Raw genomic sequence first — 16,244 nt, forward strand, 5'->3', positions numbered from 1 at the left:
CAACAGAATGGAAGCTGTCAAGCAGTGCAGGGCCTTAGGAATGTGCCCCAAGGCAGTCCATTGTGTTGTTCCTGTGCACATGGCTCAGATGGTGACAAATGGGGGAAACTCTCCACCCAATAAACTCTCAGAGAAAAGTCTATGATAATGTCATAATTCAGCATATTTACTCATGGCTCACTTAGATTTATATATATAGATTTTCTGCTGTAAAACTAAAAACAAATGACAGAATATTAAAAACTTCTTCATTTTAGTTCATATTTACAGTGGAAAGCTCAAAAATAAAAAACTAAAAGAGACAAAAACTCGATAAACAGATCCACAAGTTTGCATGGTTACTGACCCAGGGGTGAAACATTTGCCATGGTCTCACATGGTCTCCCCCGCCCCCGTATATCAGATTTTTCGCATCTTAACATAGTAAAAACATTGAAATACACATAACACCGCACTTTGCAAACACGGACAGAGCAGACTATCTGCTCAGGAGTTTGAGGTCTATTGGGGTGCAGGGGTCACCTGAAGGCCTTCGATGACTCTGTTGTGGCCTCTGTAATTTTCTACAGCGTGGTGTGCTGTGGGAGCAGCTTCAGGAGCAGCTGACAGGAATAGGCTGGACAAACTCATTATGAAGTTCAGCTCCATGAATTTGTGGAGGGAGTGGGTGAGAAGAGGATAACAGCCAAGCTATCCAATACTATAGCTAAAGATTCCCACCCCCTCCCACACACACTCACTGCACACCATGTAGGAAGTCATTTTCGAGCACAAATGCAAACAAGAAAAAAAAAAAAGATAATCCTTCTGTCTGATACTCAGGGTCAGTCAGTGTCCCTACAAATCTGGATTTTTGTTGCAAGGCTGAAGGCAGAGGGTTAGGCCATGTACACACGAAGCCGGGGTATCTCCAAAAACGAAGATATTGTTCTTCCGTTTGGCCTATCATCCAAACGAAACTGCATATTTCTGTCACTAAAAACAATGGTTTTTGAAAACTCTGTTTGTGTGTCTGCGTGATGTTTATAAACGTCACTGTTGTGACAAAAACTGCTGTGAAATCATTTGTGTGCGACCTGCGTTTACATTCAGAAACAACACAGATGCCTTCAAAACTTACGGTTTATTGCTTAATTGTTGACTTTTTATTCCAAAAGTAAGTTTAGGAGCAATTCTGCCTCCTTGCCATTCCACACGAACGAGCCTGGCACCATTCATGTTTTCGAAAGGGACGTCAAGAGATGGAGCGTTCTGATTGGATAGGATTTGGGGAACTACGGCACAGATTGGTCCATCCACGGATATTTTTTAAAGTAATGAGGTCGTGTGGATGCAATTTTATTTTGAAGCAGTGGGGGAAGGATATTCGGTTTTGTAAAAAACCTAGCTACGTGTGTGCATGGCCTGAGTCTGCCTCTTCCATTTTCATCCTAGCACAGTTCTGTAATCCAGAGGGCTACTGCAACAGGAAACAAAAAAAGTGTACAAGACCTTAGAGGATTGGATTGCGCATGGGTCACTTCATTTCTGGTGCTGACAGAAATTATTGATCATGCCTGTAGAATATTTTGTTGTTGCCCTAGACTTGTTGATTTTGTAAAAGAGAGACAGAGGAACGTCGTTTTATACCATGTTTCTGGCCTGGATTCAGGAAATCAGTGGGTTCAAATATAATGCATCAATTAACATGCAAATCACAGCCGATGGTCCTTACAGCCACCTGCATGTACACGATCATTTATTTATTATATGCATAAGCTCCAGAGACAATTACCGGTACTTTATTGATAGTATTTAAATACATATTTGTAGTTTTGAAAATACATTTCGATGGCTCATTCCATGTTGTATTGCATTCATTTCTCAAGGATGCTGGAATCATAATGAGCATATGCATTCCTAGGGAATGGCTAAAGCCGTGTCTTGGCGTTGGCCTTTGATTTATAAATGTTCATTTGTTTATCCTATTTTCCAAGTGGATGATGTGTCAGATGTAATGAAACTTCCTGCAGGCTTTTCTCAGAAATCATATTGACAAAAATGGGAAAAATACACCAACAGACGGGCAGCTCGCAAACATAATTTCTATGCCACTAGCCATGGCGCTGCTGGTGCCGAGGCTGAGACAATTGAGATTAACACTACAACAAACCATTAGAAGAAAACGAGAACACGACAATCTTTAATAGAATTTTAGTTTAAGAGACTCAATCTTCTCTCAAAGAAAGAAAACAACTCACACACCTAGTTGAACGCCCTAACTCTAATTCCTGAACTTCCCAGGAAAAACACACGGACCAAGACTTGTCCCAAGCTTTCAAACATTTAACAATGTAACAATTAACTATCAAAGGTGATGAAAATGTGCAAATGAATAAAATAACTTGTATCTGTGTTTTTAAAGACTATATTTAGAGCCTCCCCTGGAATACAATGTATCCACAGCACAGCATCATTTCTGCTCGTTGTGAATTAAAGATGTGTGAACACGTGAACAGAGAATGAAAGCATGCTCAGACTCACTGTAGGCCTGCAGATGTCCTTTGAATGCAGTTCCTCCCTTGGGATTCTCAGCTTTGCATTCATAAGTTCCAGAGTCCTCTAGCTGAATGTTAGGGATTTCCAACACGGCCTGAGACTTTCTAAGTCTTGCCTTTTTGGGGATGTTGCCATTTATCTTCCTCCAAGTGATTGTTGGCACTGGACTGTGACAAGAAAAGAGTAGGATTAACAACGGCCTACATAAAAGAATAAGCAGCATGTGCACTGTATGAGCTGTGGGCTACTGTAATAACACAATAATAACAAACCATTTTTATATATAAACATGCAGCTGAAAGGGATTTACAACAAAGCCATTAGTAAGAAATAAATAAAGTAATAGATAACGGTAAAAAAGAAAAATGACAGGAGTACTCAGAGAGTGCAGACCTCCCATTTTACCCACCATGTCAATGCACTTTGAAGCAATAGTCCGATGATATAACTAATAATATGAGTCATTGACCATGAAATCCTGTCCTTAGAATTTAGACCCATATTATCATTCGTATGATGGTTTTTTGAAGAAAAATATATTTCATGATCTTCCGAATATAGTAATAATTGAAGTTATACCTCTTGCAATTTGTTGTACCAAACCACGGCAGCATTGTTTCATTAGATGGACATGGTCAATATTCAAAACAGGCAGGCACAACTGAGCAGTGTTCAAACAATGTCATCCATCGCTGTTTATTCATGGCTTTCCTCTAGATCCTGATGACAGATGACATGCACTACAGTGTTCAGTGAAGGTACTGCTCTTGTATAACAACCAGATTTGACAGTTGTCTAAAAGATGGATATGTGACACCATGCAAACCTCCAGTGAACCGATCAATCACTTAGCTAAGATGGAAATGTGAAATACCCCACGTCTTTTTTTTCCCCTACCTCTTCTAAATTCACAAGAATGTTAAAGTGGTTTTGGTTGCAATGGTTATGAAGGAAGTGGAAATGTTGAGAAACATATTACCGGTAGATCATAATATAATGCAGGCAATGACGCACAATTATACATGCATAAACATTTACAAGCAATGTATTAATCACTGTTAATTCTAGTCATTCACAAATTTACTAAATCATATAGAGAAAAAACTAACAGACATAAATCATGAGTCGTCTACACAAATAATATCATCCCATCTCCTGTATTATGGTTGCTATGAGCAAAATAGGAGGCCTGAGGAAAGATCAAATGTCTGTGGTCGAACAGGATTGCATTTAATACGACATACCCGTTTTAATGTCCCCGTGGGGAGTAAAACCTACATAAGCAAATCGTAGCCAACCAGCAGAGCAAATGAATGAGTATTCATGAATACAGTGTTTAGTTGCAACAAAAACCTCCCTCAATTGTTATTGATGGAACATTTTGCGAGACCTTTGCTCCAACTAAACTCCCAACTAGCGAGTCCAAGGCAGAACTTGTCTTTGCAGTTTGTATCAGACCAGCCATGTTCGTAGGACTGAAGATGGGTTGAAGAGAATAGACTCACTCCCGACCCTTCCGTGTCAGTGTCGTATGTGTGGCGCTGTTTATGGGATCCGCCTAAATTTAAAACACAGATCTTGTGGGTTTGATCAAAGTGTACAAAAAGTGCGTTTCGTAGCCAATCAACATAATTTTGACAGCAGCTTGTGGAAGATGTTAACTTAACATTAGGAGGATCAAACATGCTGTCATTAACAGACAATACGTTCTTGAATAGTCCCGTTGCACCCTTTTACATTGTTGGCCAGATGATAACGCCATGTGTTAGTATCCTTTTTTTTCTGTCCTCGCTTTTAGCTGTAGGTGAGTTGTACTGATGGAGGGAAAAGCCAATACAAGAGGACAAGAATCCTGGCTACCTCATTCTCTCCCACTTCCTGGCCTGTGAGGCTACTGTCAGCCTGAGGGCGGACTAATGCCGTGTCTGTGTGAAATACAGGCTCAGCTGAAAACCAGTCAGGCCAGTGGGCTAAAGTAGTTAAGAAGAAGAAATGGGGTGCCTCAGCATCTTTTTGTTTGGTTTGCAATGTCTGCATGATTTATTTCTACGTTGAGTGATAGATGTCATGCAATTCTGGATAATGGCTCTTGAGCTAAATTCAACCACACACAATTTGCTTGAATACAAGTGCAGTCAATATTAAATATGTGGTAAACCCATCTGTATTGATGGAAAAGTGCCATTGATACTCGATTCTAGCCAAAACCACACTACCAACTGCCATTTTCCCTTGTTTCCTTTGCCCTAATTAGGGCCAATGAGGCACTGTCACTGGTAAACAACAGACAACCACATCAAGGTGCTTTGGCATTCACACAAAGATCTTTCCTATCCCATCTTGGATAGTGGTGCCATCATAAATATTAATCAACAGGAGAACAAAGCCCATTTTAACTTCATTTTCAGTGCTATATAAAGACTGGCATTTCTTAATAGAGTGCATTGATAAATCATTCATCTCTACATAAAAGGGTAAGTCACTGGGATCACTGTCTGACTGAAAGCTATCAAGCACAAATTACTTCAATGAGAGAGGCACAGGACACGGACTCGCATCTGTAGTCTGCACAACAATCATCCAAAAGCATCCTGCCCAGCTTGAACTGAGGGTCTGAATTCATGATGCAGTGTCGGTATATTTAAAGAATGACTTACTGTAATGTGTATGATTAATCGGAATCAAGGTAAACAATAATGAGGTCCTTAGTCATTTGTAGATTAAAGATTGTTTGCACTTAAGATCAGAATCACTAATGAATAATTCATTCTGAATAACTATGAAGAAATTGGAGCAGGAATAATAAAAGATCGCATTGTACAATAATAGCTATTTGTTACATGACTAACACGATAACCTTGCTTCGGAGAAGAAAGGGTTCTAAATCATTTGTAATTACATTTGATCTGAATGATCACATTTGTACAAATAAGGGTGCCTTCCTTTCAGATACAGCTAACCCACGGTTAGCCCTTTAAAATACGTTTTATTTTGATAAGAGGCCTGCAATAATAATTTTTTTATAATCTGTGGTCTGGATTTTTGTGTCAGTGGAAAAAAGCGTGCTTCCCCTTCCTGGCAGACTACTCTTAGGAATTCTCCTTTTATCATAGACATAGCCTTGGCTTTCTACATTCATAATAAACCCTGAAAGCACCCAGGAAGCACAGATACATTAGGGCTCTCAATTATGAGAACACATGGCTCCCCAGGGCTGAACAACATATTCAGCCCCACCCCCCCATGCACTAACATTCCACCCAACAGCCAAGTTACGATACTGCGCTTCTCCACAGTCACTTAGCATCCTGCCTGAAGACAGGACATGCCTGGTTCTCATTCAGGTAATGGAATAATGCAATTTAAAGGAGTGAGGAAAAACAAAGGATTATCTAAAGAATCTCTCAGGAACAGAGCAATGATAGGCGGTTCGTGGTTATTAATATGAAACTGCTGTAATAAACAATTTCCTATATTTGTGCAATATGTCCGTGTTTACTTACTTCCCCAGAGCAAAGCACTCCAGCCTGACAGTGACTCCTTTGGCAGTTAGAACAGATGTGGGGAAATGCACTTCAATTTTAGGCTCATATTCACCCATGACACCTGGAAAAAGAAACAGCAAACATTAGAACTAAGGAGATTGGGAGATCTACAAACCAACCATTTCCCACATTCTCGTCTTTTCTTGCAGAGAAACTGGCTAGGATATATTCTATTGTCCTATTTATGATAAAAAGCAAGTAGAGGATTACTGATACACTGGCTTTTGAATCACTAAAAAAGGGTAGAAACAACTAACAGACGATGACAAACGGAATGCAGACCTTAAGGAGTTGCGCACCCTGCTACACAACAGTGAAATTGCAAATGATTCATGCAATAACATGCTATGTCTCGCTAAGTGGTACTTTGAGTAACACTTCCAGGTTATGTTTTTATGTATTTATTATTCAGCTTTATGTTAAGGCAGCTATTTATATCAAATTGACATAATGTAATTCCTGAGCATTAGGCGCAACAAAGCAAATCACCTTCAGCGGGAATCTAATTGCTATTATCTGACTTAATAAATGTGAGGCCAAAATTAATATTACATGAGCATTTTGCCCTTTACAGATTAATTTAGGATACACAGATAATAGCACGTGGAGAGCACTGCAAACTTTCACTTGCACCTTCCTGATTTACCAAGAAAAGGTCATGTATTCAGTGGGCACTGGGATGTCGATGATCATTAAGACAAAATACTCGCATGATATTTGACAAGCCATATTTACAACCCTTGCATGCACTTCACGCTTTTTGTGTGGAAAAAAATGCATACCATATGAAGGGAGTGGGGTTATTGAATCGTGGGTGACAGTGAAAGGTTTTGTATTTATTCCAGATAACTTTTCAGTCTCATTTACAACATTTATTGCTCCACAGGAGAACTCCAAATAGAATGACTTTGCTATATTTTACTAACCAGAGTATATTCAGCATTATATTCAGTCTCAAGTTGTTAGTTTCATCTGCAAACCAATTAAAAATATTTGCACATCCAGAAATGTACACGGATATTGAAAAAGTATAGTTTTCATATATCGGAATTTACATATTAATTCTGCATGTTTGTTTAAAATCAACACATTTTGGTCAGGCTTTGGCCAAGGTGGCTGATGATCAATTACACGCCATTAGGATACAAGCCCAGAAGCGTGATTTAATAGTCTCATGGTTGTAACAGAAAGTGGTCATACATTTTCAGCTATATAAAGTAATAAACATTTGCTTTTACTGAGGTGCAGACTGAGGTATCTGATTGATTGGACTGCTTCCAATTATTTTGGAATGCACAAAACAGAGGAACATTTGGTTGACTTGTAAGTCAAAGTGTATGCCAGTGCAATAAAAAAACATTGACACCAACAATTAACAATATTAACGGCTGCTAAACATCATGAGACTCACAGGGCAAGATATGCCAAGATGTTCTTTGGCACAATGGTGCAGCAGCTGTAGAGAGAGATCGGACTTGGCTGCGTTGTATTATGGTGCAGGTAAGAGTACAATTAACCCACGTGCCACAGTTACATATCAGAACATGGATGTTAGAAAGGTTATTTCTCTTATTAAAAAATTAAAAACAATTAACCATATTTATAATCTGACAGCAGACTTTTGGTTAATAAGAGACATAAACCAGTTTAGCACCTTTATTATGTGCTATGTATTATATTACTGCACATATGTGCATTGAACTGGTTTTGATCATATTCATCTGATAGATTTCAGTTTGTACGTGTTCATGATAAATCTTCTATGTACACAGAAGTTAAATATGGAGTTCCACAGGGTTCGGTGCTTGGACCTATTTTATTCACGCTGCATATGCTTCCCTTAGGTAACATTAAGAAACACAGCATAAATTTCCACTGCTATGCAGATGACACATTTATACCCGTCAGTTCAGCCAGACAAAACCGATCAGTTAGTTAGACTTCAGACGTGCCTTAAGGACATTAACTCCTGGATGACCAATAACTTCCTTAACTTCCTTATTAAATCTAAATAAAACTGAGGTACTGGTTCTTGGGCCAAAACAGCTCAGAAATGTTTGCTTTAGTGTTGTAGTTGAACTAAATCGCATTTCAGTGTCCCCCAGCACCACTGTCAAGAACAAAAACGTTATGTTTTTGTCTGCTCCTGCTCTCTCTCTCTCCTTCTCAACCCAGCCGGTCAAGACAGATGGCCGCCCACTATGAGCTTTAGGTTCTGTCCAAGGTTTCTGTCTAATAAAAGGAAGTTTTTCCTTGCCTCCATCGCCAAAGTGCTTTCATTGGTGGGTCAAGTTGGGTTCTGTCTTTCTCTGCAGGTCTTTCCCTGCAACACCTGTAAAGTGCCTTGAGATAAATTTTTGTTATGATCTGGCGCTATATAAATAAATTTGAATTGAATATGTCTCCGAGGCCCTTTCATACAAGGTTATGCAAAAACACAGTCGAAATCTTGCTGGAAGGGATGTAACCCTTAAGATGCACATTTATTTGTGTAGCAACATTTGGAATGAACCATCTTCTGAGGTGCAGAGACTCTTTCATGGCTTCACTAGGGATGTAATCTCTATGGCTCTTTGAAACCTTCACAATGACAGGCAATTGTATGAAGTGATGGACGCTTCTCTGTGCAGTCAGATTTAAAAAGCCTGTAGAGGGAATCCACACCTGAATCCAACAAACAACTCCACAGCACGGCTCCAGAGAGGCTAGTATTAAAGAGCCTCCACAGCAAGGGCCATTGATTCAGTTAATTTTATGCTGGAAAATAATTTCCCTGATGGCCAGTTTCACCAAAGCAAATTGTGAGTGAAGAAGACTCCCCACACTAATGTTAAAGCACTGCTCACTATCTATTTACAGTGTGCATAGAATTCTCAATGCTCCTCTCAGCATAAGTGCGAAGAGGACAGAATTAGTTATTAACCTATTAGATATTAAAATTATTCACATAAATTATACTTTTCTTTCATTTTCAGCTGTAAAAACATTTCAAAAAGAAGGAAGTACTGTAATAGATCTTGAAAATAACAACTCACAACAGTTGAGTACTTTGGAGTGAACAGAGTCAGGTCTCTGCAATGCTTTTTGTACAGTTTATCTAATGGAATCCCGTAGATTTATCTGCTGAGGGCTTTCCTACATTTCAAGCCCTATCTTGTGTGAAATGTATTACAAATCCCAAAGCCTCACCATCAGTTTTAAGCGTGAGAGGTGTTGGAGGGCTCAGGACTCGTTCATTCGTCACTGTGTTCTTCACCAGGCAGATGTAGCTTCCTACATCAGAGGGCTGCACCTTTGAGATGTACAAGTTTCCCGTGTCTTGGGAGATGAAGCGCCGACTGTCCTCAGCAACAAAGGAGGGGAACTCATTCAATACCCAGCTGTAGATGATTTCTATAGTTGCAAATGGAGAACATACAGGTTAGAAATGCAGCAGGTATCTCATTTTGTGCAGAAAGCATTGATCATATAGCAATTGTGCAGAGAATACTGCACGCATTGTTTTCAGTGTCTTGTTTTATGCTGTATCAACAACAGTCTTAATAGTCCATCCTTGGTGAGTAGAGATGGCTGGTAAATAGAGTGCAGGAATAGCATCTTATATTTTGTAGGATTGGGTTTTGAAAAAAAAAAGTGCATTTGCTATGTCATGTGTTCAACTGTTATTAATGCTATAACCTAAATTTAGGGTTTGTCACATGCTTTCATTTGGATACTGTATAAACTGCCTCAACAAACGTAAAACTTCATCACTCAGTGTTACTTGATTTATAATTTCACTTAGAATTCAGAACATTCATGATGTCTCCAGTAATCAATGCTCAATGACTGTGATGCAATAATAACTTAAATAAGCACTGAGGGTTTCATTTGAGCAGCAACAAGGCTTTCTAATGAGCAGCTTGTATGTCAGCAGAGATGAGTGCTAGTCTGTTCGAAGTTGAAAAATGTAAAACTGTGAACAACAAAGAGTCGATGACTTGGAATGCAGACTAATGAACCTCTTGTTTCATGTTGTTGTAATTAATTGGATATATCACCAGAAAGGTAAAACCTGCTGATGTTAATTGAGAATCCATGGTATCTGATTCCAGTGAGTTTGGTCGCGTGAACGTGTGTGTGCGTGTCTGTGCAGAGCATGATTATTGTGACAGCATAACTAATAATATTTTAAATATGATGGAGGTTTTTACATTAAGGGTTGAATCTTTTGTAATCTCTTGGAATCTGTTGTTATCATGTTTATAGTTTCTTTACAATGACAATATTTGATGGATGGATGGATGAAATACGACAGAGGAGTTTGCATGTTCTCCCTCTGTCTATGTGGGTTCTCTCTGGGTCCTCCAGTTTTCTCCCACCTCCAATTTAGTCGAACACTAAACGCAGGTCACTATAAATGATCAGTAGGAATGATTGTGGGCCTGAGTGGATGTCCATCTTTCTGTTTAGTCTCACTGCAATGAAGTGGCTAAAGAGTGTGCCCTGCCTCTCACCCGTAGTCAGCTGGGCTAGGCTCCATCCCTTGACCACGAATTCGGATAAGTGGCTGAAGACGAGACCATTAAAATCATCTCATCTTCAAGAAGACGAATGAATGAATGAATTATTCCTATTATTATTAGTATTATTATTATAGTAAAGTATTAATAATAAAGTATTATTATTAGTATTATAAGTATTATAGTATAGCTGTGAAAAAGTATTTATTTATTTATAAAATTAATTATTGAAAGTTTTGATTTTGGATCAAGCTGATTCCAAATAATTTTAATTCATACCACCTACCTATTTCATTTCACATTTTAATGACTGATCATATGAGAACCAATTTAACCCAAACATTGTTTGACACTCCCTACACAGTGTGAAGATTAGTTCTGCCATGGTCTGACTCACAGAGGCATTTATCACACCAATGAATTTCATGGCTGTGGCATTTTTAAAATTATTTTAGTTGTTGGAGGTCATTTTTTATTATACGTCAGCAATGTTAAAGAAATTAATTATATGTTGTATATTTGTGCATAATACGAAGAATAAAGGCTCGACAGCCTATTGTGATGTTGGTGAATTTTTCCAGAAGGAGCAATGCAGACCCATTCTAAAAGTGTAATCTATACAGTATGTGACAAGGCTGGCTCAATCAACATTAACCATCAGAAAACAACAGGACTGTTAATAAACTGTGTAGGTACAATACAGTAACATTTGCTTTGTAAAGTTTAGCGGCACAGTCAGAGATGGACTGTGTAAACCTGTGAAGAATTTATCATCAAGTATCTCATTAGAGACGTACTTTGATTTTCTGCCATATAAATACAATAAAATGTAAACTTCCAGAAGCTTTGATATCGATTTTCGTTTTAGCGGCTGCAAATACTTTCACAGTTATTTGGCAAATGTATGTAAAATACAAAAAAACTGAAGGCAAAGAAATAAAACGTGAAAACTGGTCCCAGTGTTTCACCACACTATAAAGTTCGGAGAGCTATACATTCAACATTTGAATGATAATGTATATAATACATTCTGTATTGATCCAGCCACTCATTCTAATACGAATGATGTTATATTAGATGAGGTTATTGGAATATGTCATCTTGGTTAAAACCTGAGTCAATTTAACAGCTTATGGCATCCAGACTGTAACTAATCTTAGATGACAGAAAACCACTATTTCCATTGTATTGCCCTCCCTCTACAAAAACATGTCCAGCAATCGATTTTAATTTCATGTCAATCACATTTTTTCCATTTCATTTCATTTTATCATTTTATAGAACCTAGCAGGAATTAGTGAAAGCATGTATGGGCAGTAATTTTAAATACTGATGCACTGTGGAAAAATTACACTACCTGGAGCAAACTTCAACTGGTTGAATTTTATCATCTGCAGTACACTTGTTAGCTCATCAGTCAATAAGCAGAGTCAATCATTAATTAAACATTATTTTCTTAATCAGCACAATAGTTCCTGTTGCATTGTTTGAAATGCCATCCAGGGAAGGAAACGGGTGCGGAAGAGCACTTGGCAAACAATCCCATGGGTGCAGTGCAGTGGTGCGACAGAGCTGATGTAAACAGAAAGCCTGGATGATTCATGGCTCACAAAAGAGCTTACATTAGAGGACCGTGCAGAGTCACATTCAAGCTATGTGCTCTGCCTATGTGAAATAATTGACAGAATAACATTTCTCTTCATTTCCATTGTTCCAGCTCATTCTATTGTAACTCATGACATCACGGATGACTGCAAATGAGAAAAGAGTTGTAAAAAATATGTAACGATTAATAAGGAGTGAGAAAATACTTTCAATTTAACACAAAATAAATATATAATAAAACATAGGACAGGTTTTGAATGGCGACGAGTTTACTGAAAACCTCTCTCTTCCTATAGTTTACATCATGCTGACCAAACCTTTTTTGTTGTTCCGAGGATAAAAAAGGAAATAGGGAAATTCGCATTCCATTTCAAAGCTCCTGCGGATTGGAACAGTCTTCCATCCTCCATCCGCTCTATAAGATCTTATAATATGTTTAAAAATGCCCTATTGTTACATTTTCAAAATGTTTGTAACTGCTTTTAATTTTGTGTTGCTATCTTATTTTCTCATGTTATAACTCTCAATTTTAGTTTATTATTACTATTTTGACAGAGCTACGTGTGCATGTTTGTATGTGTGCAGTTTGAGTGTGGATGTGTGTTTGTGTGTAAAGAGAGAGTATTTTTTATTTTTTGTTGTTGTTGATGCTGTTGTTTTTTCATATTTGCACTGCTGTTATTTCTGTTTCTGTTTTGTTTTGATTGAGGACCCTCTTGAAAACGAGATGGTTTCATCTCAAGGGGTTTTATCCTTTCAAATAAATATAAGTGACTGGTGGTCTTGAATCTGACCTGGTGAATGAGGAGGAGGGGCACACATGAGTACCACACCTTGGCCTTCACGCACAGAAACCCCACCTCTGGTCTTCTTGTTGAACGCACCGAGATCTAGAACAGCATAGAAAGACAATCTTACTCAGCAAAACAGTGAAGTGTACCACGGTTATATGTTATTTCACAAAGGGCAAGAAATCTCATTGCAGCCCTGAAGCAACCTTCAACTTCCTTACATGTTTTATGAAAGTAAAAAAAAAAAAGAAAAATCATTGCGCCATCAGCATTTTGATATATGTTTTGACACAATGAAAAAAGGCTTCATCTATCATTTCCGTCGATCGCCTTCACAACCGTTGAGTGGTAAAGTGTTCACTTGCAACTGGCATTAACCTTCTATGGTTGATGTTAAGGCCATGAAATGTCATGATTTTGTTTGTAAGATAAAATTACCATTACTAATTGCAAATGTTGCATTATTTTTGTTTCACCTGGTTATTTATATGCAAGTAAGACACAGCAGCCCACCGCCTTGTGAGAAATAAAAATATCTGTTTCGAGTCGAAGCAATTAGTCAAAAGCATCAGGCTTCTGACCCAGAGTGGGTGTCTGTGTTGTCAGCACTTTCAGTTAATCACTTTGACAAAGTGAAGGATTATTACACCTCAGAGAGACTCGTAAAACCTGCATTTTCTCTCATTTTCCAGCACATTTATTAATTTCCAAATTGTGACACAAAATATTTTTTTTGTTCTACGTAATTTTATTTTCAAAACATCTCAATTGCATTATTAGTTGTACTGATTACAAGTCCAGTCCAAATTGTATTTAGATAGCATAGATTCACACGTGATATTATTATTAGAATTGACTCAGCTATAAGACGACTCTTGTTAGAAATATTTATCTCTAATATTAAATGCACAGTAGGCCCAAACGCAAGTGTACTCCCCATTTTTTCAAAATATCTTGATAATATCCGCAATCCAGATCCAATCCAGATGAAATTCAGTGGTAAAATAGCGGTCCCCACATGACTGTGCCAAATTCCATAAACGTTGGTTAATAAGCGATATTGAGGAACACATTTTGAAGCTCTGTTTACGGAAATGTTAGAGAAAATGTCAAAGTGATCCAGAATCCAGTATCTCTTCTGGATCATCACCAACATGTAATAATCTGTTCCCAACATTTCCTGAAAATATCCGTCTGTAACCTTTTGAGTTATGCTGCTAACAGACAGACAGACAGACGGACAAGATGCCGTCACAAGCATAACCTCCTTGGCGGAGAAGGTTAAAAAGGGAAAATACAGAAGAATGCTCTGCGAGAGCCACAGATGAGGGATTCCTCATCCCAGGTCGGATACAAGTGCCAAAAGTAAAGAGCACAGCAAGCTTGACAGTTATCAACAATGATTTGCTCAAGGAAAAAAAAATAGTTTCTTTTTAATAAATTACTGTACTGAGTAATGATAAGTCTTCAAACAGCTAAACAATGTCAGTAAGAATAGAGGAAATGTAACAACTTCATGTGGAATGCTGCAACCAGGAGAGAAGCCCGTTAACCTGAATTTGCAAGCAATCACCAGTCGACAACGACGAAAGGTAATGTAATCGCCAGCGTCCGTCCGTCTGACTGTTAGCAAGATAAGTCAAAACGTTCTGGACGGATCTTAAGGATATTTTGAGGATATTTTGGGAATGTTACCAGAAACAGATTATTATATTTTGGTGATGATCCAGAAGAGATCCTGGATTATGGATCAGTTTGAAATTTTTGGTAACATTGGAACTTGGAATGGAACTTCATACTTTGTTCCTCAATATTTCGGTTGATTATTGACCAATGCTTATGAAATTGGACACAGTCATGTAGGGTGGGGTCCTCTATCTCACCACCACATTTCATCCGGATCGGATCCAGAAAGTAGTCAGTAAAACATGTTTAGTTTTAACATTGAAAACCCCATTTACGGATTCAAATATCTGTTACAAATACACATCAACTCTGATTCACTGTTACTTTTCATGGTTGGTGTATAAAGATACCAAGAACAATTTAGAACCTTTTGATGATGATCCAGGTCACCATGTGGATGGTGTAAATCCAATTATGAGGGGAATTAACTGTTTGCCTGAAGGCTATGCTCTCTGAGTGCTTTTCTTGTTATTATTATACATTCTGTAATTAATTTGGCAAATTATGATTTCTTTCATTTCAGAAGCTCAAACAGGTATGGCGTGGGTCGTGCTTATTTGAGCTTTATTATTTTGGAGTTTCCATTTAATTACGAGAGGAATGAGCTGCTCGGCGGAGGTCTGCGCTCTCTGAGTGCTTTTCTAGTTTAATCTGCCATGCCAGTCAAGTCCTACAGCTATTCAGCTCTGGATGGTATGCAACCTGGAACAACAATAAAGACAAATAAACATTCTGATGAGAATGGCTGCAAAGAAGAATATTGCTCACCTTAAAACTACTATGTGAGGTAAACCCAAGCCCATAATCATGGCTCATTTGTTATATCTGTCCTAATGAAACACCAGAGTATAGACTAGAGCCACTGATTTTCAGCATTTTCACTATTGATTCACATGCAGCGGTCACTACCCTGACATTTGGGTCAGTGTAGCCAAAAAGTCAAATCTGAAGACTGGCCACCTCTGCAAGACGACTCTGCCCTTAATGCCCTTTATTTCGCAATCCTGTTGATGCTTTCCATCATTTACATTGACATAAGCATTTCTTATGCTGTATGAGGCTCCTGCTTGTCCAATGCCAGGCAATGTTCAGTCATTTGCTATTTCATACAAACACGAAGGCAAATAAACCAGAAAAGTGCAGAAGAAAACACTGATGCTCAGTGAGGTCACAACATTGTGTCAACAGTGTTTGAAAAGGTCAAATGACAATGATGACAAGACAGAAAGGCAGGCGGGTGGACGGACAGACAAACAGACAGACAGGAGCAACATTGTGCATTCTGTGCAAAAAAGACAAGAAACCAACGTTTACAGCAAACAATGCAATTCTACTTTGGAGAAGTAGCTATACCATCGATGAAGGAACCTTAAATGCACTCTACTGGACAGTAAAACCCATTTTAGCCATGTCAAAAAAATCAATAGCAGCTTATGTGTGTGGTGTATATTGCTTTCTAGAAACCCAGCACATCATATTTCCATATGCCCTGTGACTAATCAAAACCAAATCATTTCCCTTCCTAAACTCCTTCCTAAACTCATACAAGTATTACCAGGAGTCAATGTTTATCCGAA

The 16,244-nt window shown here is 38.3% G+C and overlaps 1 protein-coding gene across 1 annotated transcript in view; it reads right to left on the minus strand.

The window, feature by feature from the left end:
- The window catches only part of LOC137912769 (contactin-5-like), a 46,861-nt gene that overhangs the window by 21,027 nt on the left and 9,590 nt on the right, over nucleotides 1–16,244 (minus strand). Inside the window, exons 4-7 of the mRNA XM_068756907.1 lie at nucleotides 12,985–13,080; nucleotides 9,273–9,476; nucleotides 6,042–6,144; nucleotides 2,524–2,705 (exon numbers count right to left, since the gene is read on the minus strand). Coding sequence (XP_068613008.1) covers nucleotides 2,524–2,705; nucleotides 6,042–6,144; nucleotides 9,273–9,476; nucleotides 12,985–13,080 — 585 coding nt within the window. The remainder of the gene's footprint in view (nucleotides 1–2,523; nucleotides 2,706–6,041; nucleotides 6,145–9,272; nucleotides 9,477–12,984; nucleotides 13,081–16,244) is intronic.

Source organism: Brachionichthys hirsutus, unplaced genomic scaffold, assembly GCF_040956055.1.
Source record: "Brachionichthys hirsutus isolate HB-005 unplaced genomic scaffold, CSIRO-AGI_Bhir_v1 contig_1025, whole genome shotgun sequence".
Lineage (NCBI taxonomy): Eukaryota > Metazoa > Chordata > Actinopteri > Lophiiformes > Brachionichthyidae > Brachionichthys > Brachionichthys hirsutus.